The sequence below is a fragment of the Lontra canadensis genome, unplaced genomic scaffold (assembly GCF_010015895.1).
Source record: "Lontra canadensis isolate GAN:19392208 unplaced genomic scaffold, GSC_riverotter_1.0 scaffold18, whole genome shotgun sequence".
Taxonomy (NCBI): Eukaryota; Metazoa; Chordata; class Mammalia; order Carnivora; family Mustelidae; genus Lontra; species Lontra canadensis.
Window position 1 is genome coordinate 846,147 of NW_022631012.1, and position 23,840 is coordinate 869,986.

At 37.8% G+C, this 23,840-nt stretch overlaps 1 protein-coding gene across 1 annotated transcript in view; it reads left to right on the forward strand.

Annotated features, from left to right (window-relative positions):
• Positions 1-23,434, forward strand: part of ABCA12 (ATP binding cassette subfamily A member 12) — a 175,685-nt gene extending 152,251 nt beyond the window's left edge. Inside the window, exons 40-53 of the mRNA XM_032859864.1 lie at positions 2,867-2,921; positions 3,494-3,671; positions 5,353-5,468; positions 6,276-6,435; positions 7,554-7,807; positions 9,874-10,078; positions 11,408-11,517; positions 11,813-11,954; positions 12,954-13,088; positions 15,286-15,389; positions 16,848-16,940; positions 18,235-18,340; positions 21,240-21,377; positions 23,105-23,434. Coding sequence (XP_032715755.1) covers positions 2,867-2,921; positions 3,494-3,671; positions 5,353-5,468; positions 6,276-6,435; positions 7,554-7,807; positions 9,874-10,078; positions 11,408-11,517; positions 11,813-11,954; positions 12,954-13,088; positions 15,286-15,389; positions 16,848-16,940; positions 18,235-18,340; positions 21,240-21,377; positions 23,105-23,212 — 1,904 coding nt within the window. The 3' untranslated portion in view covers positions 23,213-23,434. The remainder of the gene's footprint in view (positions 1-2,866; positions 2,922-3,493; positions 3,672-5,352; positions 5,469-6,275; positions 6,436-7,553; positions 7,808-9,873; positions 10,079-11,407; positions 11,518-11,812; positions 11,955-12,953; positions 13,089-15,285; positions 15,390-16,847; positions 16,941-18,234; positions 18,341-21,239; positions 21,378-23,104) is intronic.
• Positions 23,435-23,840: the final 406 nt, after the last annotated feature.

Below are 23,840 nucleotides of genomic sequence, written 5' to 3' on the forward strand. Positions count from 1 at the left end.
GGTGAGAACAAGAGACCAATGCCATTTTTGAAGAGTCAGCTTTTGAAAGCTATGTTCAGGTTTCATGTATTAGTAGTATTCTTTGCCAAGACCAAGGCAATCTGGATCACTCTGGACCCCAGCAGGCTTGTTGTGGTCCCTACCACTGCATTTTTTAAGTTACAGAAGTTGAAGAACTAAGAATTCTGGGATATAAACTATATATTGACCCTAAAAGGAAATTTATATTTTAGGTTTAAAAATAAGGCTTAGTTTGAGTTACATAGCAATTAGTAGTAGTGTGCCATATGTGTATGTGTGTGTGTATGTGTATCTATATTTTTTTTAACTTTTCTTGTGTAGATTCATGAAAGTGGTAGCTTTTCACCCTCTTGGGAAGGAGTTTTATTTTCTTTAAAGAAGAGATCATGTCACCCCCAAAATACTTCTGTTGTTCTGTAATGCATGTATGGGGCCATGGTAATACTGTCTTTAAAAATCAACTCAGTTACTCTGAGTTGACATCTCCCTCCCCCAATGACACTACCTGTTTTAAGGTATGTTTGTTGAATTCTGCATGAATTGGGATTTTGCTTTAGCTGTAAAACTGATTTTCTTTGAAATCTAACTTGCTAGTAAATATCTTTTAATTAGTTTTCTTTTGTGATGTCAATAACTATTATTTTCATGGAGTTCCCTCTAGTGGTTAATTTAACATGAAAATTCTGTTTTCTTCTCAAACAATATAGGTTTGCTTGTTTTCTCTAATAAATGTTCTACCGCTACTCTCTTTTCTAGATATACTGACACATTGTTCCCTCCACCCACATGTTCGTTCTGACCCTTTATTGTGTTAGTAGTAATGGTCAATGGGGAGCATCTCATTTTAGGTTGACAACTTACAGAGACAATCGAAACAGATCATGTATTATTTTGAACATATATTTTATATGGGGGAAATCACTGAAATTTTAAGATTCAGTTTGATTAATAGGTATTCATTGACTGATCACTGTACTCAACATTATGCTGGGTACTGTAGAATCCACAGAGATTTCCATATACATCCTTAACCCTAATGCATTTACTTGAGCTTTCTGCTAAAAATATGTATGAAACAATTGGTTCAGCAGCATTTTTCATAGTGGAGTAAATGCATTTGTAAGGTTTCCTCCAGTGAAATAGAGTAAGTTCTTGATTCTGAAATACCAAGCAGAAATAAAAAAAAAAATGTTTCCCCCCAGCCTATATTATGATTCAGCAATAGGTTTAAGTAGGGCCCCAAGGAAAACTAAATCTCAGTAAAAAAAAGAGACCATTAATTTACACAAAAGATAAGAAAAGTGCATTCTCCTATGATGTGATTAAAGTTATAGGCCACATTGATTGTTGCTGGCTTTTTATTTTGCTTTATTTTTTTTAACATGTAACAGTTGCAGAATTCAACCTCAAAATATGTTACATTCTACTTAGTAAAAATTATAAATTTAAGTTATGCAGAGAATATAACTTTAGAATATTTTCTATTTGGCTGCTGTGAAAGGGTCTTAATATCCCGATATAATAAACATATACTATATGAGCAGTAAGTGAGAAAATTCTTACTTAGCTTAGGACTCTGTAAAAAACAAATGTTTAAGGGATAGCCTCACTGCCATCCTTTACGGTTTTTTTCCAAAATTTCTCAGACTATAAGACTTCGCCTTCCTGGTGTGGTCCATTAGGAAACTGTTGCCAGCCACCTATTTTGACTGTGGCTAACTATGGCTGTCAACATCCTCTGATAAGAGGAGAAAAGAATCTGGCTTCTAACTCAGAAACTATAACTGACTATGGAACATCCCAATAATTTAGGATTCTATTGGATTTAAGTGACTGCTTTTTCAGAGCCAGCTAGTTTTTCTGAATTCTCTTGGACCTTTATGTGTCTCAGTGAAAATCCCTCAGAGATGGCCGAAACCGCCAAGCCTTACCCGGGTAGAGTTCTCGAACAGTAGTTTTCTTGGAATTAGTAAAAGAAGAGGGATCTTCTCAGGCTACAGTGTTTTCCCAGCAAAAGACTAAACAGCAATGGGGTGGTCAGTGTTTTTTAGGAGATCCTCTTAACAATTGGTCTAACTGCCAATATAATAAGTGTTACTGAAATACAAACATGTGATGAGATAGAATAAAATAGAAAACACAAATGTAATAGAGGGGAAATGCTATATAAGAAATGTAAATTCTTGGGGTGCCTGGGTGGCTCAGTGGGTTAAAGCCTCTGCTTTCAGCTCAGGTCATGATCCCAGGGTCCTGGGATTGAGCTCCACATTGGGCTCTGTGCTCAGTGGGGAGCCAGCTTCCTCCTCTCTCTCTACCTGCCTCTCTGCCTACTTGTGATCTCTGTCTGTCAAATAAATAAATAAAATCTTAAAAAAAAAAAAAAGAAATGTAAATTCTTACCCCTTCTCCCAAAATTCCATATACAATGTGAAAACATTTTTTTTTTCTTTTTATGTGAGTGCCACTAATTGTGTGGCATTGATGAGACTGGCTGGGGGGAAATAACTTTCCTTTAAAATTGTATCCCCGGGGTGCCTGGGTGGCTCAGTGGGTTAAGCCTCTGCCTTCGGCTCAGGTCATGATCTCAAGGTCCTGGAATCGAGCCCCACATTGGGCTCTCTGCTCAGCGGGGAGCCCGCTTCCCCCCCCGCCCGCCTTCCTATCTGCCTACTTGTGATCTCTCTGTGTGTGTGTCAAATAAATAAAATCTTAAAAAAAAAAAATGAAAATAAAATAGTATCCCCAAAGTAAAATGAGAACATAAGGAACAAAGTATTATATATCATTCATCCAAACATTGGTATTTCTGAATATGTGCTCATGAAAAACCCGTCTCTCCTTTTAGGCATCATCATGTATAGTCATCCCTATCCAGGAGTGCAAGACCAGGAACAAGCCACGTAAGTAGAAACATCCAGCATGACAACTCCTTGGCATATAGTCAAGCTTCTGTATAAAGTACTATAATTGGAAATCACAGTTGTATGTGAATGAATGTCAATCTAGAAGAGCTGTTCATATAAGTCACTGACTGGGATAAAAGGAAGTTTCTGAAAGTCTGTACAGTGAGGTTGCTGAGTGAGCTTGCTGACTAAAGAGTCAGAATCTGCTGCTTTTATAAGTCAGATGTGTAAGTGCTTCATGATTTCAATTTCTCTGCATGGCGTTTAAGTACTAGTTCTAATCTCAAGAACTGTATATTCCTTGCATATACCCAGTAACTCTTGGAGACCAGGGTTTACTTATTTATTCATCAAATATCCCTGGTCAGTTCAGTGCACTAGAGATATATTTACCCGGGTCAAAGCCGAGTCATGTAGAAGATATTATCTGGCTGCCTTGCAGGAAGACTTATCTGTGTCTGAGCCAAGTCTTATACTGTTTTGTTGATGGTTTTAGTCACGAGTCTTTCTGAAAGGAAGAGAGTTCCAGAAACTTATGTGTGCTTTCCTCTTCCTATTGCTCACTGCAGAATGAGCAGCTTAATCGATATTTTAGTGGCACTCTCCATCCTGATGGGCTACTCTGTCACTACCGCCAGCTTTGTCATCTACGTTGTCAGGGAGCATCAGACCAAAGCCAAGCAGCTGCAGCACATCTCAGGCATCGGTGTGACATGCTACTGGGTAACAAACTTCATTTATGACATGGTGAGTAACTTGTGTCATTGCAAGAAAGACAAGATTGATTTGGGAGAAGACATCAGTTTGAGGGGCACCTGAGTGGCTCAGTCGCTTGAGTGTCCAACCCTTAGAATCAGCTCACATCATGGTTTCAAGGTCATGAGACTGAGCCCCATGTCAGGTTCCACACTCAGAGTGGAGTCTGATTGAGATTCTCTCCCTCTGCCCTCCTCTGAATCATGCTCGCTTGTACTCTCTCTCTCTCTAAAAAAACAAATAAATCTTTTAAAAACAGATGGCATTAGCTTTATTGGCCCTACCTTGTTCAGATTATTACAAGTCAGTAAGTTAAGAAAAAAACATTTGCATCAGTCTTACAGTCATCCAAGAGAGGAAAGCTCCACCTCTCCTTATCTCTATGGTCTGAGACCATCTATATCAGATTCCCCAGGACATTTACTGAAATGCAGATTCCTGCCCCATCCCAGACCTACTAGTTCTGCACCTTGGGAGTGGAGCCAGGATATGCATTTTTTAAAAAAGATCCTTTATTTTTATGCATACTAAAGTTTGAGAGCCACTACTGTGGAGAAGTAGAAGTGAGCAAAATAGCCTTGCCCAATGGTACAAAATAATCATGCTTATAAGAATTTAATCAACTAATAGTAAAAAGTTTGAAGCAGCAGTCCCTGATGAATGACACTATTAGAGAAGAATAGTTGGGACAATAAGGGGTGAATTTCACTGACAGCTCTCTCATTTACATAAAATGGTCCCAAAGTTCAGATGGGTTTCCTTGACTCCCAAGTGTGCCAGTACTGGCGAAAAGCCCAGGAGGTGGTATGCATTTGCCTGGTGATTATGGCAAAATTGTCTGAGTTGCTGTATAGATCATTGGCTTGAAGAACTGGAGAGTAATTAACTGCATATCCACTTTGTTAATGTATCCAGTGAGGTCTGAAATGCATTTGTTGAAGAAGTCAAATCTAAAAAGAACTGTAATGACTCCTCTGGACTTAATAGGAGCTTTAAAGCCAAGAAAGCTTAAAGTACACGATTCTGTGAAGGGCTGCTTACTACTTAGATTCTGTTGTCATGTATCTGGTATTCATTCCAATTGAGGAGCCCCCCCCCAGTTAAATTACCATCTCCTTTATAGTGTACACCTTGCTACAGCCTGCACAGCATTTAATATTTCTGTTTGTCAATAAAACACTGAATTCTTTGTTCATATACGTGTAATTCCAAGAATGTGTGGAACCCGCCACCCTGCTATTTTACACATAGTGTCTCACACTGATAACCAAGCCTTAGAAATCTACCACCGGTCAGCGTTCCAGCATTCAAAATGAAATCAATATTTTGAGGACTGAATCTAATACTAAGCTACCAAGACTGTCTTATCTTTCTCACTGAACCTCTGTCACCAAATGATCCCAAGTCTCAAAGCCTGGAGGCAGGAACACCAGGGACTCCGTGTACATCTATAAAGATGGAGACTGGCTTGACCTTCTATTACAGGAGACAAATTCCAGAGTGAAATCAATGGCAAAATAAGCTGAACATTGCAAGCAACAGGAACATAAATAAAAATTCATTCCTTCACTGATTTCAAGGTCAACTTGTTACAATTTTAACTAGACGGGCTATTGATGTTTTTGGAAAAATATTTGCTGTATATTAAGCCTTGTTTTATATATTCCCATAGGCCTTCTACTTGGTGCCTGTAGCATTTTCAATTGGTGTCATTGCAATTTTCAAGTTACCTGCCTTCTACAGTGGAAATAACCTAGGAGCCGTATCTCTCCTCCTTCTGCTATTTGGGTAAGCTGCAATGAAAGAAGAATGAACAGATGTAATTTACATGTGTAATTTAATTATGTAAAAATGGATGCTTTAGAATGATCAGAAAAATGTGTGTACATGTATGGATTTATGTATTGACAAATCATGAGTAAATACCATTGTAAGTTGTGTACTCGTGTATATTTTGTTTACATTTTTATAGATGTCTAAAACATGCACAATGTTATTTCTATATTAGGGCAATACAGGTAGTACAGGTTAACGTCATCAGTGCAAGTATAGTGGTTCTGTCTGCCCTGAATGCATGAGTAGTACCCATCGACTTCGCAATGTAGCTGATGAAGCATTACTTTGTCTTTAGTTCTTCTTCATCACTGGAAAGGTTGCTGCAAATTTGCTCAAGCAGGACATCCAGCTTCTGGGCATTCCATGTCTGGTTAGCTAACTTAAAATAAGGTCATTATTTTTTCTCAGCTTTAAATTGTAAGATTTATATTGATTAAACTCTTATTTCTGAGAGAACAAACAAACAAACAAACAAACAAAAAAACTTCCCTGCATAGGATGACGACATGTCTAGAAGGAATTAATTTGTAGTTGTGATGGTCTACAGCTACTCAAGTTTCCTGAAAAGAGAAGCTTCTTACTGTCACTTAAGAAATCCAAAAGATTTGTCAAAAAATGTTATAAAAGAGAGATGTAACTATAAGAGATCTAGCAACTTATCCCAAATGTTTATTTTCAAAACCCTATCAAAGTTTTTGTTTTTTGTTAAAGGATAGTGGTGAAGGCATAATTTTAATCCTTAGTATTATAAACATACAGGTATGCCACATTTTCTTGGATGTACTTACTGGCTGGGCTCTTCCATGAAACAGGAATGGCTTTCATCACTTACGTCTGCATCAACCTTTTTTTTGGCATCAATTCCATTGTTTCCCTGTCAGTGGTATACTTTCTTTCCAAGGAAAAGCCTAATGATCCGGTAAGGTCCATTATTAGTCTGTTAAACTTCAATAAAGTATGAAACGTTTCAATATGTTCAAGGTGAAAAGATTTTCTGTATTTCACATTATCTAATACAAAAGAGGAATTTCATTTAACTCTATTAAATTTAGTAGAGGAGAAACTACAGCCTTTGAAAATTCTTTTTAGGCTCCATCTAGGTTTATACCTATGATTGTATTTGCCCAGTGTCAAAACTATTGACATTTGATAGGACGTGAGTGGGGTGATGGAGGTGAAATCAGATATATTATATGACACTGGGAAAATCATGCACCCAATTGGTCAGCTACACTTTTTACTCATTAACAAATTGCTATGGTATGGTAGTAACAAGGACAATGACTTAGTTCTATGACAGTGGGTTAAGATTTTTTTGAACACTTACAGAGAACAAACCTAATTCATCCCCTTTCAGTCATGTATTGAAGTCTATTCCATTGTAAGCATCATTTTCCATTCAGAGCGGACAATTACAATTAGTGAGAAGGGAAGCACTAGCAGTGCTAAGAGATTGAATTGGAAAGAATAGAGAGAAAATGAAATGAACTAAGGAATTGACAAGCACACTCCAGAAGGAAGAAGACAATTCATGAGTTGGAAGTGGTTGGCCCAAGTGTGAATAACGTGAAAATGAGCCATTTTTTCCTTACTGAGATAGGCTGTCTCTCTTTTCTCACTTCATTTTAGTCCTTCTTCACGTACAAATTACCTAAGGTTCTAAAACTTAACCTTACCAAATGCCTCCTTTACTTAGGCTTGACCAGTACCTTGTGTCAGACCCCCAACAACTTGGTATTTCTGCATTCCTAGGATGTAAGGCAGGGCTAGAAGTGATTCAGCCTCCAGGATTTGGCCTGATCATAGCCTGATGGCCTGATCATCTCAAGAAAAAGATAATCCTTTTCTGCTTGTATTTTAGTTGTAAATCTCTTCTGTTTGTTTAGAGTAAATACTTACATGTAAATTCAACATACGTGTGAAATATTTGCCAATTTAGATGAATTTCTCAAGTTTTACTATTTGTACACATCCAGTTTTGCATTTCTGTCAATTTGTTAGAAGTCTAACACTTTTTTTTCCTCCCTCTCATTTCAGACTTTAGAACTTATTTCTGAAACCCTGAAGCGCATTTTCCTAATTTTTCCACAATTCTGCTTTGGCTACGGTTTGATTGAACTTTCTCAACAACAGTCAGTCCTAGACTTCTTAAAAGCATATGGAGTGGAATACCCAAGTGAAACCTTTGAGATGGATAAATTAGGTGCAATGTTTGTGGCTTTGGTTTCTCAGGGCACCATGTTCTTTTTCTTGCGGCTCTTAATCAATGAATGGCTAATAAAGAAACTCAGGTAAATAAAATGAAAATACTGTGTTTGACCTCCATGATAAAACTCAATTCAGAATATTTCAGAAGTGGTCCATAGTCATCTTTCCATTAGTAAAATGGAAATGTGGTTAAAAAAAAAAAAACTTAAAAAAACTGTCAAGGAATTCACCATTTCATTTAATAAATAGTTACCAGACCTTACTATATGTCTGCAAGTATTGTTGTAGAGTGAGAGAATAATATTAAAGAAACTCAACTGTTAGCCTTAAGGAGATTAGCTTTAAGATTCAGTGGTGAAAAAAAAAATTAAAAAAAAAAAGATTCAGTGGTGAAAAGAAAATACATACGTAAACAAAAGATGTAGTGTTTGAGTTGTTTAAAAGGAAGGATAGAAGGTAGAAATGAGAAGAGTACTGAGTGAGTAGCATATTAGCAGTGGGTTTCGGAGAAGATTGGGTAAAGAGAAAAACAGAATCATAAATAAAAAAAAAAAAAGAAATATATATACCATTGACCCAGCTACTCCATTTCTAGGATTCTTTTCCTACAAATATGCTCACACACATGCAGAATTATGTATGTATAAAATCATCCATCATAGCAGCCATTCTTAATAGCAAAAGAATGAAAACAAACTAAATGTCCTCCATGTAAGGATTGGTCTGAGAAATTATATGTTTTTTTTTCATACGTGAAACACTGTGCAGTCATCAGACTGATACAGTTCTGTATGTAATATTTGGGTCACTGCTGATATTATTAAGTGAAAAACCTAGTTTCAGAACTTTGTGAATTGTTTATTACCACTTGGGTTAGAAAAGAACTATAAGTTATACGTACATATGCACTGACCCTCTCTAATTATGGGTGCCTTGCTGAGGAGAACTGTACAGGAAAACTTACTTCTCACTATATATTCTTCAATACCTTTTTAATGCATTGATGTGCATGTATCATGAATGGAAAAATAAAACTTGTTAAAAATAAAAGAAGGACAAGAGCAAAGATCAAGCAAAAAAGTCTTGTCTTGTATTTGAGAAATGAGTAATACAGTGTGATTAGAACATAGAATAAATGTAATGAAATAGTAGGAACTTAAGCATGTGGCCAGAAGACTATGTAATCTATTAGATACTCGGCTAAAGAGATGATTTGGACTTTGTTCAACAAACAAATAGTTGTCCAATAAAGGTTTTGACCAGAAAGCAACCTGATCAAATGGTGGTTTAGGAGATGTGATTCTGTGGATGTCCTGCAGATTAGAATGGAAGAGTCTGAGATATTGGAGCAGTTTGAGATTCCTGAAGAATTTAGGTGAGAAAGAGTGAAAGCCTCTGATGGTAATAGAAATAGACAGAACATGATTGATGACTGGGTGTTAGAGGCATTTCCAGTGTTAGGAGACTGACACGAGTGGATTTTAAAATGGGGAAGATTCAAAGAAAACATCACAGTTGGAATCTCTGGGGATATCATTAAAAGAAGCAGGTACATTGGGAGGAAGATCTGATTGATTTGTTGGGTTTTTAAATTTTGTTTGATTTGGTTTGCTTCAGTATATGTTGGGCAAGATGTTGATGTGAGTTTGAGACTTAATTAGTTTTCAGGGCCGATAACCTTAACTAGATCCTAGGTAAGACTTTCACAGGAAACAGAACATAGAGGAACATTCATGTCACTGATGATAAAAGAAGAAATAAAAAGGATTTTCTTTTAAGAAGGTGATAATTGATAATGGACTTGTAAGTGTTGGGTCTTATTAATGACTCTGGTTCTCTCTTTTAGGAGGTAACTTTCAAACCCAAACTGATCCCCTTGTTACTAAAATTAGATTCTGAATTGTAACAGTGGATCTGAAAGCATTTAAGGCATGGAAAGCAGAAGCTGTTTTCCGAATACCATATTGGATATGGTGAATGGCATCCATGCTAATTTTAACTTACTTAAGTAGCATAATGCATAACAAATTTAAAACAAACCTAGTGTGTGATTGCACACTTTTAGTGAAGCGAGAACCCATTAAATATGTGAGAAATGAGTGATGCCGTTCAGAATCACTGATGCAGAATCACTGGGTCCATTTTTTAGACTCTTCTTTAGAAAATTTAATTCTTCACCCGTAATGGAGACAATAGATGAAGATGAAGATGTGCGGGCTGAGAGATTCCGAGTAGAGAATGGTGCAGGTGACTTTGACCTGGTCCAGCTCCATCGTCTCACAAAGACCTACCAGCTTATCCACAAAAAGATCATAGCTGTAAACAACATCAGCATCGGGATACCCGCTGGGGAGGTGAGAAGCACTGCTTCGTTCTGAACGGTCCTTTATATTGGCATATTAAGTGACAAAAATCTTCTTTTCTGGAAATTATTTTTTTCTGGAAATATGGAAGTTACCCCCTGAGTATTTTGATGGATTCTGTATATAAAATTTACACACATCCATGTGTTACTTACCCTCTAAATCTTCCCCCTTTACAGAAAGGAGTCACCACACCCCAAGTCCTAAGCCCCATCCCAAGCTGCTGTCCTCCCTGGGGTGGGTTTCCAGTCACGATCCCTGTGTGGGGTGCTGTCTTCAACTTGTAGTTTTCAGCCATTTGTGAAAAACAGCATTAAGAGACCAGTGTCCAGAAGCAAGGTCCTAGAACTGCATCCATATTTATTCTTGCTGTTTTCTTTTTTTAATATTTTACTTATTTATTTGACAGAGATCACAAGTAGGCAGAGAGGCAGTCAGAGAGAGGAGGAAGCAGGCTCCCCGCAGAGCAGAGAGCCCAATGCGGGGCTCGATCCCAGGACCCTGGGATCATGACCCGAGCTGAAGGCAGAGGCTTTAACCCACTGAGCCACCCAGGCACCCTATTTTTGCTGTTTTTATAGAGAAAATATTGGGGCACCTGTGTGGCTCAGTTGGTTAAGCATCGGACTCTTGATTTTGGCTCAGATCATGATCTCAGGGTCACGGGATTGAGTCCCACATGAGACTCAACGTCAGTGTGGAGTCTGCTTGAGATTCTCTCTCCCCCTCTCCCTCTGCCCCTCCCCTCTTGTTCATTCTCTTATAAATAACTAAATATTTAAAGGCCAAAAAAAAAAAAAAAAAGAAAGAAATACTAAGGCAGCTTTGAAAGGAGAAAGAGAATGTGAGCATTTCCCTTAGTTTTTGGGGCAGAGCTGCAAACCAAATGCATCAAATCTATTCAACAGCATAAAATTATTCCTTCAGTGGCTTATTCAGTAAAGTTGTGATTTTGTGTGAATAATGTGAAATCTATAAATATAATTACTTTGTCAAGTTAGCATATCTTACTTGTGGGATGTTTTGTCATGTCACCCAGATAATATAATATAAGATAATGTGTAAAATAAGTTGTAAGTATATATACAAACGTTCAGATGGTTAAAGGAAAAAAGATATTTAAGTAACCATTTGTTTTAAAAGAGAAAAAGTTTTATCAAATACCAACAGAACACTACAATATCCATGAATAAATCCAATGATGTATTTTTCTTTGTAATTTATTTCACCCAGGGAGAAAGAGGAAAGGATATAATAACAACATGTCTCTGGTTTGGATTAGGATTTATATATGTTTTTTTCTTTTCTCTCCCAAACTAGTGCTTTGGCCTTCTTGGGGTGAATGGAGCAGGAAAGACAACTATCTTCAAGATGCTGACAGGAGACATAATTCCTTCAAGTGGAAATATTCTGATAAGAAATAAAACTGGGTATGAAAAACCATGGCTTCAACTTACTGAGCACAACATAATGACATGAAAAAAATAATTAAATGAACTCTTTGTTATTTTTGTAGTCTCATTATTAAATCCTTAGGGGAAAAATAGCTATTTTAGGAGGTGGGAATTTATAAATCTTAAGTGTGATATGGTCGTGGGATATTTTACCTTTTTTTATTAGAATCACCAATCCCCGTGACCAAAAAAGAGATGCCTTCCCCATATTTGGGGACAAGCAGGGACATGCCTTTTGAAACTCTCTGTGTCTTGTCTTCTCTCAACTCAGATCCCTGGGTCATGTTGACTCACACAGCTCCCTCGTTGGATACTGCCCTCAGGAGGATGCCTTAGACGACCTGGTATCTGTGGAAGAACACCTGTATTTCTATGCCAGGATACACGGAATTCCAGAAAAAGATATTAAAGAAGTGAGTAGAAGTTTGAAAACTAGTTCCTTTGAAAACCATTACTGTTTTCATTCCCCACCCCCCACTCTCACAACTGAGTGAGACCTGGAAAACTGTGGCATTTTCTTGCTGTCAGGGACCACTGAGGCAGTCTTCCCTTAATTGTGAATATCAGACAAGACGCCTGCAAACCCAGTTGCAGAAGCTCCTGACCTGTATTTGCTCAGAACTATCCAGTGAAGGATCACACTTGCCAGAAGCTCAGGGCTGAGCCATGGTTGGTGATGTCTGCAAACCCTCCTGTGTTTAGATAAGTTCTGAAACGGGATTCCCCAAAAACTGCCCACGTAAAAGCGAATAGCTTCCATTTTGATTTTTTTAAATGTGATTTTGTACTTCAGTGCCATCATTTGCCTTTTTACTGGAATGGCTGACTCTTGGGACAGTTTAATCTATTTCTGCCACCCTGAGGACCTGTTGAAGTCCTCCTAGGATTCCATTCTTTGCCAGAGCTGTTTAGCTACAGAAATAGCCTCACGAGCCCATGACTCCTCAGTTAACGTGCTGCAGTTTTGATACTGGGTCAGTTTTAAATAGACATAAAGTCTTTGTGACAATTTGCCCCCTCTGTAAGAAGAAAGATGAAACAAAGAGGACAATCCATGAGAAACCTGGTTTGTGAAGGGTAGAATTCTGTTTCAGCTCTTTTAAGTTGTATATAGAAATCCTGCAGAAAGTCCAGTCCAATTGTAAATACACAACACACATTTGGGTGGGGGGGAAATCCCATTTAAAAATGAGCCTCCACAGAATTGTTTTTATCTCTTTAAGACATTATTAATTTTCAGGTGGACCTTTAAAAGTAAAAATAAAATAAGTTGGGTTTAAATGTTTGAATTGTTTTTAATATATATTTCTTCATTAGAGAACTTTCTTTCCCAATTATCTTTTTTCCCTGTAGTGCTGTTAGGGTTTTGGCAGCAGAAGGTCAACAACCTAACTCCTGTTTTCCTCCCACAGACTGTTCATAAACTCCTGAGGAGACTTCACCTGATGCCCTACAAGGACAGAGCTACCTCTTTGTGCAGTTACGGCACAAAAAGAAAATTATCCACCGCACTGGCCTTGATAGGGAAACCTTCCATTCTCCTGCTGGTAAGAGGATCATTGTGGAAAAGGGGACTGCATCATTAGACCCACATACCCAATAGTGTGTGTAACATTTTATTGTCATTGTTGCCATAAATCTTTACTGAGGTCTCCCTTTGTGCTGGTTATTTTGCAAAACATCTTACATATACGACCTCATTAAGGGAATTTATTGTTTTTAATGATTTTATTTATTTCTTATGTCAGAGAGATAGAGAGAGAGAGAGTGTGCACAAGCCGGGGGGGGGGGGGGGCAGCGGGCAGAGGGAGAAGCAGGCTCCCCACTGAGCAGGGAGCCCGATACAGGACTCGATCCCAGGACCCTGGGACCATGACTTGAGGTGAAGGCAGACGCTTAACCGACTGAGCCACCCAGGTGCCCTTATTAAGGGAATCTATATCAGCAAAGAGCTATGGCTACTCCATTTCAGAAGAAACACTTGTTATGGGAACAGGAAGTAGCCAGAACAAATTCAGGATATTCTAATGAGTGTCGTTATGGAATACAGAACAGTTTGATTACCCATTATTGAAGAAATCTGTTGTTAGTCACTCATCAGGTGAACCAACATATTTTCCAACTTCTCCTAAAACGGAAAGACAGAGTTTAGGGCAATGTGTTGTGCTAAAATTTCATTTCCCTGTTACTTAAAAATATGCGTTACCTAGTTTGGGATTGACAATATGCCTTTGTAATTTATTTGAATTCTTAGATGCAAGAAATGCATTCCACATTTATATTTTGGTTAAGAGTTGGAAAATTTAATTCATCACCTGGAATACAAATTACCCATAGAGGCGATCAATAGGGCGTCCTGCTCTTCAGGCCAGATGCTGGGAAGGGGCCTATTTCTGAGAAAAGAACCCGCGCTGATTTTGGAAGATGCACTTCATTTAAGGAACTCTGAACTTCAGGAGAGTTTTGACTGTATGCAATACAAATTCAATTATAAATCACCACATTATTTCAGGGATTAAGTCCTACAGAGGACCCCATCATTTAAACCGCCCAGCTAAGTGATGCACAACCTATCTTTCCGTAGTACCAGAAGCTTATAATGCATTACATCCCTGCCCATGAATGCTTATGGTGGAATTTTATTGTCTTAAGTGTCCCTTAACTTGAACAAAACAATCCTTAGGCACTTCTGTGAAAGAATAGATGTAAAGTATTTAAAATATTTAAAATTGCTAGGCAAATGTTACGTATTAATGAGCTGAACTGAAATACAGGCTATGAAAGAAAGCTGTCATATTTTCTGTCATATGCATTTACCCTGTATGCTCTTATCTTCAAGAATAGGAGCAGTGACAGGATATCCTTTCCTGTTTCCCCAAATCAACACTCATTCCTTTAGCCTCTTACTATAAAGACAAGCCTCAGATAATCCTGCGTACATACTCTCCACTGAGAAAACAGACCTCTTAATTATGACCTAATCTTGTCCTCTGATTTGTTAATTTAATCATCTCTTACAATCTATTATTGCTTGTTTAGCAATCGTTCGTCATCTATTTTGAATTTTGTGTCTGAACAATTTTCCAAAACATCATTTATCTTCAAATATAATTTGCATTTTCTACGTGGAAATTTCTGCAAATATTATTTTTATTCCTCCGAAGAGGATTCAATTCCAATTGATAACATAGAATTTAAAATATACCTCCAAATAATACATTATATGTTGATAAAAATAAAAAATTAAGTAAAATATTTTTTAAAAGTTCAAAAAGAAATAAAATAAGATACACCTCAAATATCCTAACTGAAAAATCAAATTGTGTTCTGTGAGCAGCGTGTGCTCTGTTATCACGCAAAGCCACAATTCTGCTCTCAGGAGCAAGGTAGCGATCTTGTTGATGTACCTTCAGATATATCTGTGAAATGTAGTATTAAATGCAGAAACCCCACTTTGTCAGTAATTGATGCAGATTTTTTTCCCAAAGAAATACGAGACAAGTGTAAAGTAACAGGGTGTCAACTTCACTGAGACACTTTTTTAAAACAGATTGACAGTTCTAAATGATTAATTTTGAACTTTTTGACAGCAGCAGAAAGAAGCCTATTAAGTATAAAACAAGTTTGTCACAGGACTTCACAAAATGATTTCTGTTCTAGGCAAGTGAGACGCAGTGATTCATGTAAAGAACCTCATCAAAAATTAATTAATTTGATAAATTTTTCTTGTAACTTTCTATTAAGGACGAGCCAAGCTCTGGGATGGATCCTAAGTCAAAACGGCATCTCTGGAAGATCATTTCAGAAGAAGTGCAGAATAAGTGTTCTGTCATCCTCACATCTCACAGGTAAACTGAGGGTGGGAACCCGAGGGCCAGTGACAGGAATCTAGGAGGAGAGATGGGAAGAGATAATCCTGTAGAGCGTGCATGGGTAACGAAGCCACAGTTGGGTTAAAGTAATTTATGTTGTCGTCATGGGAGCAACTCAGGCAGGTTTCAGGTGAGAATCCAGCTCCTGTGGTAGGGGGGATAGGGCCTAAGCGATCTGTGTACAAACAGTTTCTCTTAGGGTGCCTGGTGGCTCAGTCTGGTGACCATTCCATTCTTGGTTTGGGCTCTGGTTACAATCTCATGGGTCTTGAGATCAAGCCCCTCCTCAGCAGAGTCAGAGTCTGCTTGAGGATTCTCTTAGTCTGCTCTTCCCGTCACATGTGTGCGCCCCTGCAGGCACGCATGCACACTCTCTCTCTAAAACAAATGAATAAATCTTTAAAAAGAAATTTAAAAATAAAAAGTAAAAACAATTTTCTCTTAAGAGGAACTTAAACTATTACTCCCTGTTGCATAAAGTTCATCATCCTCAGCCTTAGTATGGAAGGCCTTTTATTGTCTGGACTCCTCTAAATTTCCCATCTTTTTCCTGTGATACCCCACCCCCCCATTCAGTCAATCTAAATGACTTAGTGGTTCCACAGACACTTACTACCCTTCCCTATCACCACACCCTGTCCCTGCCTAGCTTTCTACCTGAAATGTTTTTTTGTTTTGTTTGTTCATTTGTTTGTTTGTTTGTTTCCTGAAATGGTTATTTGACAAAATCTGAGTTCTGATCTCCCAGACCTCCTCCATGGATCCTTCCAATCGATTCAGTAAAAAAGCTACTGAAGCATTTTATCTGTGTCTTTCTTATAAGGTTAGCCTTGTATTAAAGTCATCCTTTCACTTCAATTATCATATAATAGAAAAAGTTCTAGATTTTTTTTATAATTAAGAGTCACATTCATATCCTAGCTTTGCCCAGCACACTATATGTTCTGAAGCCAATCTTTTAATTTCCATTCATTTTTGTATGAAGTGGAGTGGATTTGTACCAGTTGTCATAGTTCTTGAAATGAGGGATTATATAATCAAGTACAGGTTAACTAGTTATAAATAAGAAAGCATAAAAGCCAACTGAATATGGAGTATGAAGTGTCATGAAAAAAAGCTCAGGATTATTTTGGAATCATTTCTCAGGGAATGTAGGTCTTGAGCCTAAGCTTGAAAGAGGTTGAAAGAAATACCGTGTTTGATGAGAGGGCCTTCCAGGTGAGCGAGATGGCTTCAAGCTGGAGAATAAAGAGTAATAAACCCTAGGTGAAGACATTTAATTTATATTTTAAAATGTATTTTTTGTGTCCTTCAAGGGAAAGGACATTTTAAGGAACTAAAATAGTACTTCTGAGGTGCCGTAATGAAACATTTGAACTTACGCTTACGAGCACTTTTCTGTGCCCGGCATTCTGATGCGGTTCTGTCTTTCAGCATGGAAGAATGTGAAGCTCTCTGCACCAGGTTGGCCATTATGGTGAATGGAAGGTTCCAGTGTATTGGGTCTTTGCAGCATATAAAGAGCCGGTGAGAGGCGCCTGGGCAGCTCGGTCTGTTAAGCTTCTGAGTCTTGGTTTCAGCTCTGGTTGTGATCTCAGGGTCCCGAGACGGAGCCCCACACTGGGCTCTGCACTCAGCGGGGCATCTGGTGGAGTGGCTTTCTCCCTCTCCCTCTGCCCCTTCCCACAGTGCTTGCTCTCTCTCTTGCTCTAAAATAAACAATTTAAGTCTTAAAAAAAAAAAAAAAGCAAGTGAAGAACTATTGTGTTGTTTGTTGAACATACAGTGTTGGGAAGTCACTCTACCAGTACTGTACTAACCTTTGAGGATTGCTTCACAGCTTGTCTGTGACGAGAAACAAAATGGGAAGAAAAAGTTGATCTCCAACTCACCTGAAAGTTAAATTATCTTACTAAAAGGTCTTAAAAAAAAACAAAAACAAATTACAACACAAATACTCTCAGAAAGTAGTTTTCTAAGAATTTACTTGATAACAAGTTAGACCTTGACAAGTACAGACAGGCATAGATTTTTATCTTGCGTGTTCATGTACCATGTGCACAGGGTTTTAGTAAGCTGTTTAACATTTTTACTGCATTCAGAACCTTTTAATCAATAATACTTTGGGGAAATGTATACAAATATCATATTACCAACTTAAAATTAAATTAGTATTTTTATATTTGCCATAGTACATATGGACTTACATGTGTCCATGTTAATTTCCAAACTTCAGGGTGTTACTTTACACCTTTATCTGTACAACTCGGCTTCTTATGAAATAGTATTAGCCAAGATAAGTAAGAAAAAAGGATGAAAGAGACATTATACGTTGTTCTCACAGAGTCTGCTGTGACTTGTTTACAAATTCTTTACTTGGGCAAACAGTTAGCTAACATAATAAATCATCATTCATTTTTAAAACCCCATTGACTTTAATCTTCACTTTGGACACCAAATCTCCAATGACTTGCCTTTTTAAGACCTTGTTAGTTTTAAATTAGAAAGTATTTAACCCCAGATACTGACATCAGATGCCAGTTCATTGATGTCAATGAAAGCCAAGTTTTTATGTTTTCTTTCTAATGCAGCTTTTGTCCAAGGAGTGTGACTTTGTATAGTGGTAGAACTAAATAAAAAATCAAGGCAGTGCACTATTTCCAGTTGCAACACACCTTGAACTTTAACGGCAAAATGGCAGTCTTTATTTAAGAAAGGGGCTATAATGGTCAGCTTGGGTCCTGTTTCATTACCTAGAATTCCAGGGGAGTTATTTCAACAAAATGTAACTCATACCACATTTTGCACTTTTTCTTTCTAGGTTTGGACGAGGATTTACTGTCAAGGTTCACTTGAAGAATACCAAAGTGAGCATGGAGGCCCTCACAAGGTTTATGCAACTGCACTTTCCAAAAACATACTTAAAAGTAAGTAGGAAATTGTCCTGCCTTTAGGTCTTGATTGGTTTTGATAGTCATAATCTAATATGGATACTTGGCTATTTTCAAGTTGAGTGTAGCTTTATTATTAATTGTAACATATTTATTAGTTCAAGATATGTAAGATATTCTGAAACACAGTATGAACAAATAGAATCTTTAAGTTAATTATATAATTTTATAGCTATTTAAAAATAATGAACTCCTGGGGTACCTGGCTGGCTCTGTCTGTAGAATGTGTGACTCGATCTCAGGGTTTGTGAGTTCAAGCCCCACGTTGAGTGTAGAGCTTACATTAAAATACATATATACATACATATGTACCTACATAACATATATACATAAATGAAATGTAGTCCTTTTATATATCTTTATTTCTTCCTCACAAAGACTTTATGACCGCACTATTATTTTTAGAGTTGTATATATAACTAGTTTATGGATTATATATGTTAAGGAACTGAGGGATGACAGATATTATATGATCAAGGACATTTCTTATTTAAAAAAAATGTAAAATTCCAGAATGTCATAGCTAGAGAATATTATATTCTTGTTCCTCTCATTTGGAACACAAGCCCACAATGGTTTGAACAGAACTCCTTGGAAATCAAGTTCTTCATTCCCACACTAGCTGAAATGTTCACTTAATTTCATCATATATTCATAGGATGGACAGGCACAGATATGTGTATATATCTCACATAGCACATACTTAAATGCATGGGACAAAAAAAGCTGTCTTTATAATATCTTTCATGTACAGATAGTTTGTACAAGATGATTATAGCAAGTGAATATTTTCAAAAGAAATCAGGTGTGGGAGCACCTGGGAGCTCAGTCGGTTAAGTGTGAGACTTTGGCTCAGGTCATGATCTCAGGGTCCTGGGGTCTAGCCCCATGTTGGGCTCCTGTTCAGCAGGGAGCCTGCTTCTTCCTCTGCCCCCCCCACTTGTGTTTTCTCTCTTTCTCAAATAAATAAGTAAAATATTTAATAAAATAAAATAAAAATAAAAGACATCAGGTGAGGAATGGTGGAAAGAAATTTAAAGGCTTGGGCAGCGATCCAGCTCTGCCTGTGTGTTTTCCAGCAAGACATTTAAAGTCTCTGAACTTCCTCTTTCTCCTTTGTGAAACAGGAATAATAACATCTACCTCACAAGATTAGTGTGAGGAACGGATGATAAAATGCTCACAAAGCTACTTCGTAAACTACAAGACACCTTATTAATGTGCCATGATTGTAGAGAGCAAAAGAGAGTGCATATTTTAAAACCATTCTTTTACCTCTATGGAATACCTTTGCCTCGACCTCCCAAACCTCGTCTAACTTCTCCAGGAAATAATAGCTTTTATGATTCTTATCAAAGTCCATTTTCTACCATATAAATTAAAATTAAATTTAAAAATTAAAAGATACTTCGCCTTACACAAATCACAGTAGTGCTTTTTCTTTTGGTTAGTTCCCAGGTCGAAACCAGTGTTTGCTCACTGAGTGATGAGATTCCATTCACCTCCGTGTGTTCTGGGACCAGGGCTACACAAAGCAAATGCAGTGATCATAAAAGTCTCATGTCTCTCTTGACAGACCATGCTCTGCAAGTGGGTGGAGGTTTCTAGTAGATCTCTAGAAGAGAAGTAGCAAGAGCAGCAGTTGGGGATCAAATAAGTAAGAAAGTCCGAATGTGGTGACAGGTGTGATGCACCCACGGGTCAGTAAGAGGGGTTAGGCAGAGAGCAAAGGAGTGAGAAAAGGAGAGGTTTCCAGCCACAGAAGTCTTGAATACCAGGTGAAATTCACGGTCTTGATCTGACCCATATAGGTTGCAGTGGTAGATGCTGGAGTAAGGACATATCTCGATCAAAGAGTGCCCCAGAAAGATTATCCTAGCTGCTGTGTGCCAGAACGTGTGACGGTACGCAGGCTCTAGGCCACGGAGGACGCTGTGGCAGTTGCTCAGATACGGAGGGGTGAGAATGGGATTAACACTGATGGTGCAAATAGAGAGGAATGGTTTAAATGTGAGACTTGTTTTAGAGGAAAAGCAAATGGGATATGGTAACTGAGTAAATATGTAGAAAAGCAGGATGTTAAATATGCTCCAAGGAAGCAAGAATAGGTTACTAAGTAGATGGTGATACTATGGTCTAAATAAAGACATTGGGAAGAATTTGAGGGTGAGTTAAGAAAGAATGTGGTATTATATTTTAGAGATTTTATTCATTAGAGAGAGAGAGAGCTGGCACAAGTGGGCATGAGCAGGTGGGGGAAGGGGCAGAGGGAGAAGGAGAACAGACTCCCCACTGACCAGGCAGTCCAGTGTGGGGCTCCATCCCAGCACCCTGAAATCATGACCTGAGCCAGAACCAGACAGTTAAATGACTGAGCCACCCAAGCACCCTCAATGTGGTGTATTTTAATGAGACTTTTCCTACACAGTGCTTTTGAAATCTAGCTTTTTAGCCAGTATAAATTGAACAGTTAATCCCTAGCATTTTAGAAAGTTCTCCATTAAAAAAAAAAAAAAAATTTTTTTTCTAAATGTGATCTCTGAAAAAAACCTTATGTGAGCTGAGCATAATCGGACATCTAAAATACCATTTTACAATATTTTTCCTAGGCAAGACTATAAGGTCTTTATAAGTGCATAGGAATATAGAACACTTTGGAATTGTCACTAGGTTTTTAATTTTTTTTCTTCTTGACATTTGTAAAACTTTTCATCTAGTCTTTGCAGGTTGTTAGTTGCAAAACATAGCCATCTTTTACACTGTCTCATCACTGTCAGTGGAATGAATTTCAGTGTTAGCTCTTGGTCAAGTTATGTGTGGTCACCTCAGTATTATCAGACATTGCAGAATAAATGTTTCCCTTTTGTCCCCACAGGATCAGCACCTCAGCATGCTAGAGTATCATGTGCCAGTCACGGCAGGAGGAGTAGCAAACATTTTTGATCTGCTGGAAACCAACAAGGCTGCTTTAAATATCACAAATTTCTTAGTGAGTCAGACTACCCTGGAAGAGGTGAGTGGGATACCATGATCCGTACGCATAATGTCATTTATTAATTATTACACATTGTGGTTATTTCTTTTTAATAACATTCATTTTGTTTGTAATTGAAACAGTATCTAAACTTGCACCTGAAAAACTTACCTTAATTTATTTTTAACTGCATTTTGGGATGTTCAAAAAAAGTGTGAAAAGCATTAACTATTTTTTAATGGAGAAAAGAAGATTTTTCCCTTCTACAAGACATTTATATCGATTAGGTTATATGAACATGTAAAGCAACAAACCTGTAAAACAAATAGATATGAACACTTTCCTCACTTTCTCCTTGTTAAATTTCTTTTCTGCCCCCACCCCTTGGTAGGTTTCTTAAATATTGTTGATTGGCTTCCTGGGTTAGCATAGGTGGGGGTTTCTAGAGGGAGTTCAGTGCCAGACCTGTAGATCTGCTAGATTCAGGCAACCCAAGTGGTAAATGCAGAATTTTCTTGTTTCACTCACATCATCTGTCTTAATTACTTTGTACTCAATAACTAGAGGCTTTACAGGTCGTCTTTCATCATCTTCACAGTGTGTTAATTTTGTACAGCTCAACCAACCTGGTATATAGAACATTTAATAGCATCTATCGTCATGACGGGTCTAAACATTAGGCCTCAGGGACCTCTAAGAGCTGCATTTTATGGACAATTTTTTATGGGGGATTTGGGCAATTTTGGCTTTACTGACCCAGAAAATTTAGCCTTTGACTTATAATCAACTACTGGGACCATGTCTGACACAAAGTAGACTCTCAGTTTCTAGAGCAATCTATGATAGACTTGGTGATTTTAAACCAAGTAATAAAGTTCTGTCTGTTAAATAATTGGCTTACTGAGCATAATGTGGGCTCTCTATACAAATTTTATTTTAGTGCATTAACTCTTGAAACTAGTGAAATTTCTCTCAATGTTATCATATAAACATTTGATAATGGCTTGGCTTGGGCTCCTGGATTATACTTGATAAAGAGATTAATGTAAATCTTACAAATACAGATATGTGGTTATAGATATTTAATTATAGCTTTAGATTTATATTATGCTTATAATTGTAGATACAGGTTTTATTTTCAAACCCCAGTTAAATTTTTTTTTAAAGATTTTATTCATTTATTTGACACAGAGAGAGCACAAGTAGGCAGAGAGGCAGGCAGAGAGAGGGGGAAGTAGGCTCCCTGCTGAGCAGAGAGCCAGATGCGGAGCTTGATCCCAGAACCCTGAGATCACGACCTGAGTTGAAGGCAGAGGGTTAACCCAGTGAGCCAACCCGGTGCCCCAATTTTTTTAAGGCTTTTTTTATTTAATTTTGAGAGGGAGAAAGCATGAGAAGGGGGAAGGGCAGAAGGGGGAGGGACAAGCAGACTCTGCACCAAGCACAGAGTCCGATATGAGACTTGACCCCAAGACCCTGAGATCACAACCTGAGCTGAAATCAAGAGTGGGACATTTAACCAACTGACCCATCCAGGAAGCACCTCCCACCCCGGTTAAATTTAAATATCTGAAAGAATACTGGTGAGAATATATATTTCTGTATGGACATATGCCTATAATATCTAGTTTTCTTCTTTTTTTTTCTCTTTCACTGTGTGTGTATGTGTGTGTGTGTGTGTGTGTGTATGGTATGTGAGAATTAACCTTATTTCTTCCTTTGGCTTACCAAGCACTAATGACTTTATTTTCCTTGGAAAAATTCAGGTTTTCATCAACTTTGCCAAAGACCAAAAGTCCTATGAGACTGCTGACACCAGTAGCCAAGGTTCCACCATAAGTGTTGACTCACAGGATGACCAGCTGGAGTCGTAGTACAGCCAACAGAGTCAAGCTCAGCAAATGGACAGTGGCTTCATTGTAAGGAAGAACCACAGAAGATACTGCTTCCTCAAACTATATTACTTTTAAAGTATTACCCTGTATGGAAGGTACAGTTGTGTAAGACTAACAAGTATCTAACTGTAAGTGGAGAGTTCTTTCCCCAAAGCCAGTGAATGTTGTTGCTACTGAAATGAATTTTGGTAAACTCAGTACTCTGGGGAGTGAGCACATGTTGGTGGTTACAAGGCAAAGGTGAAACCACTTGAAGATAAGTGTCTTAATTTATTACTTTTAATAAAAAGCTTAAAAGGCATGGTTATTAGTAGCTGAAAAGTAATAATGGAGAAGAAAAGTAAGATAGTTTGGAGTAGATAGAATTGGGAGAATAAACAAAATAATTTATTTCCAGAAAACAGCAAAACGAGCATCATCACAGAGTAACAATGGCAGTAAGCAGTGGGCACGATGTCTGCAATGTACGTGGTGTATCATTTTCAGTGTCTGTAAATATGTGAGAATATGCTGAATCCCAAAAAAGTGCCTTTCCACAAGAAGGCCTTGGAAGGCAGTTTACCCTGGTGGTAAACAGAACTTAGATGTATTCCTGCCAGGCCTTAAC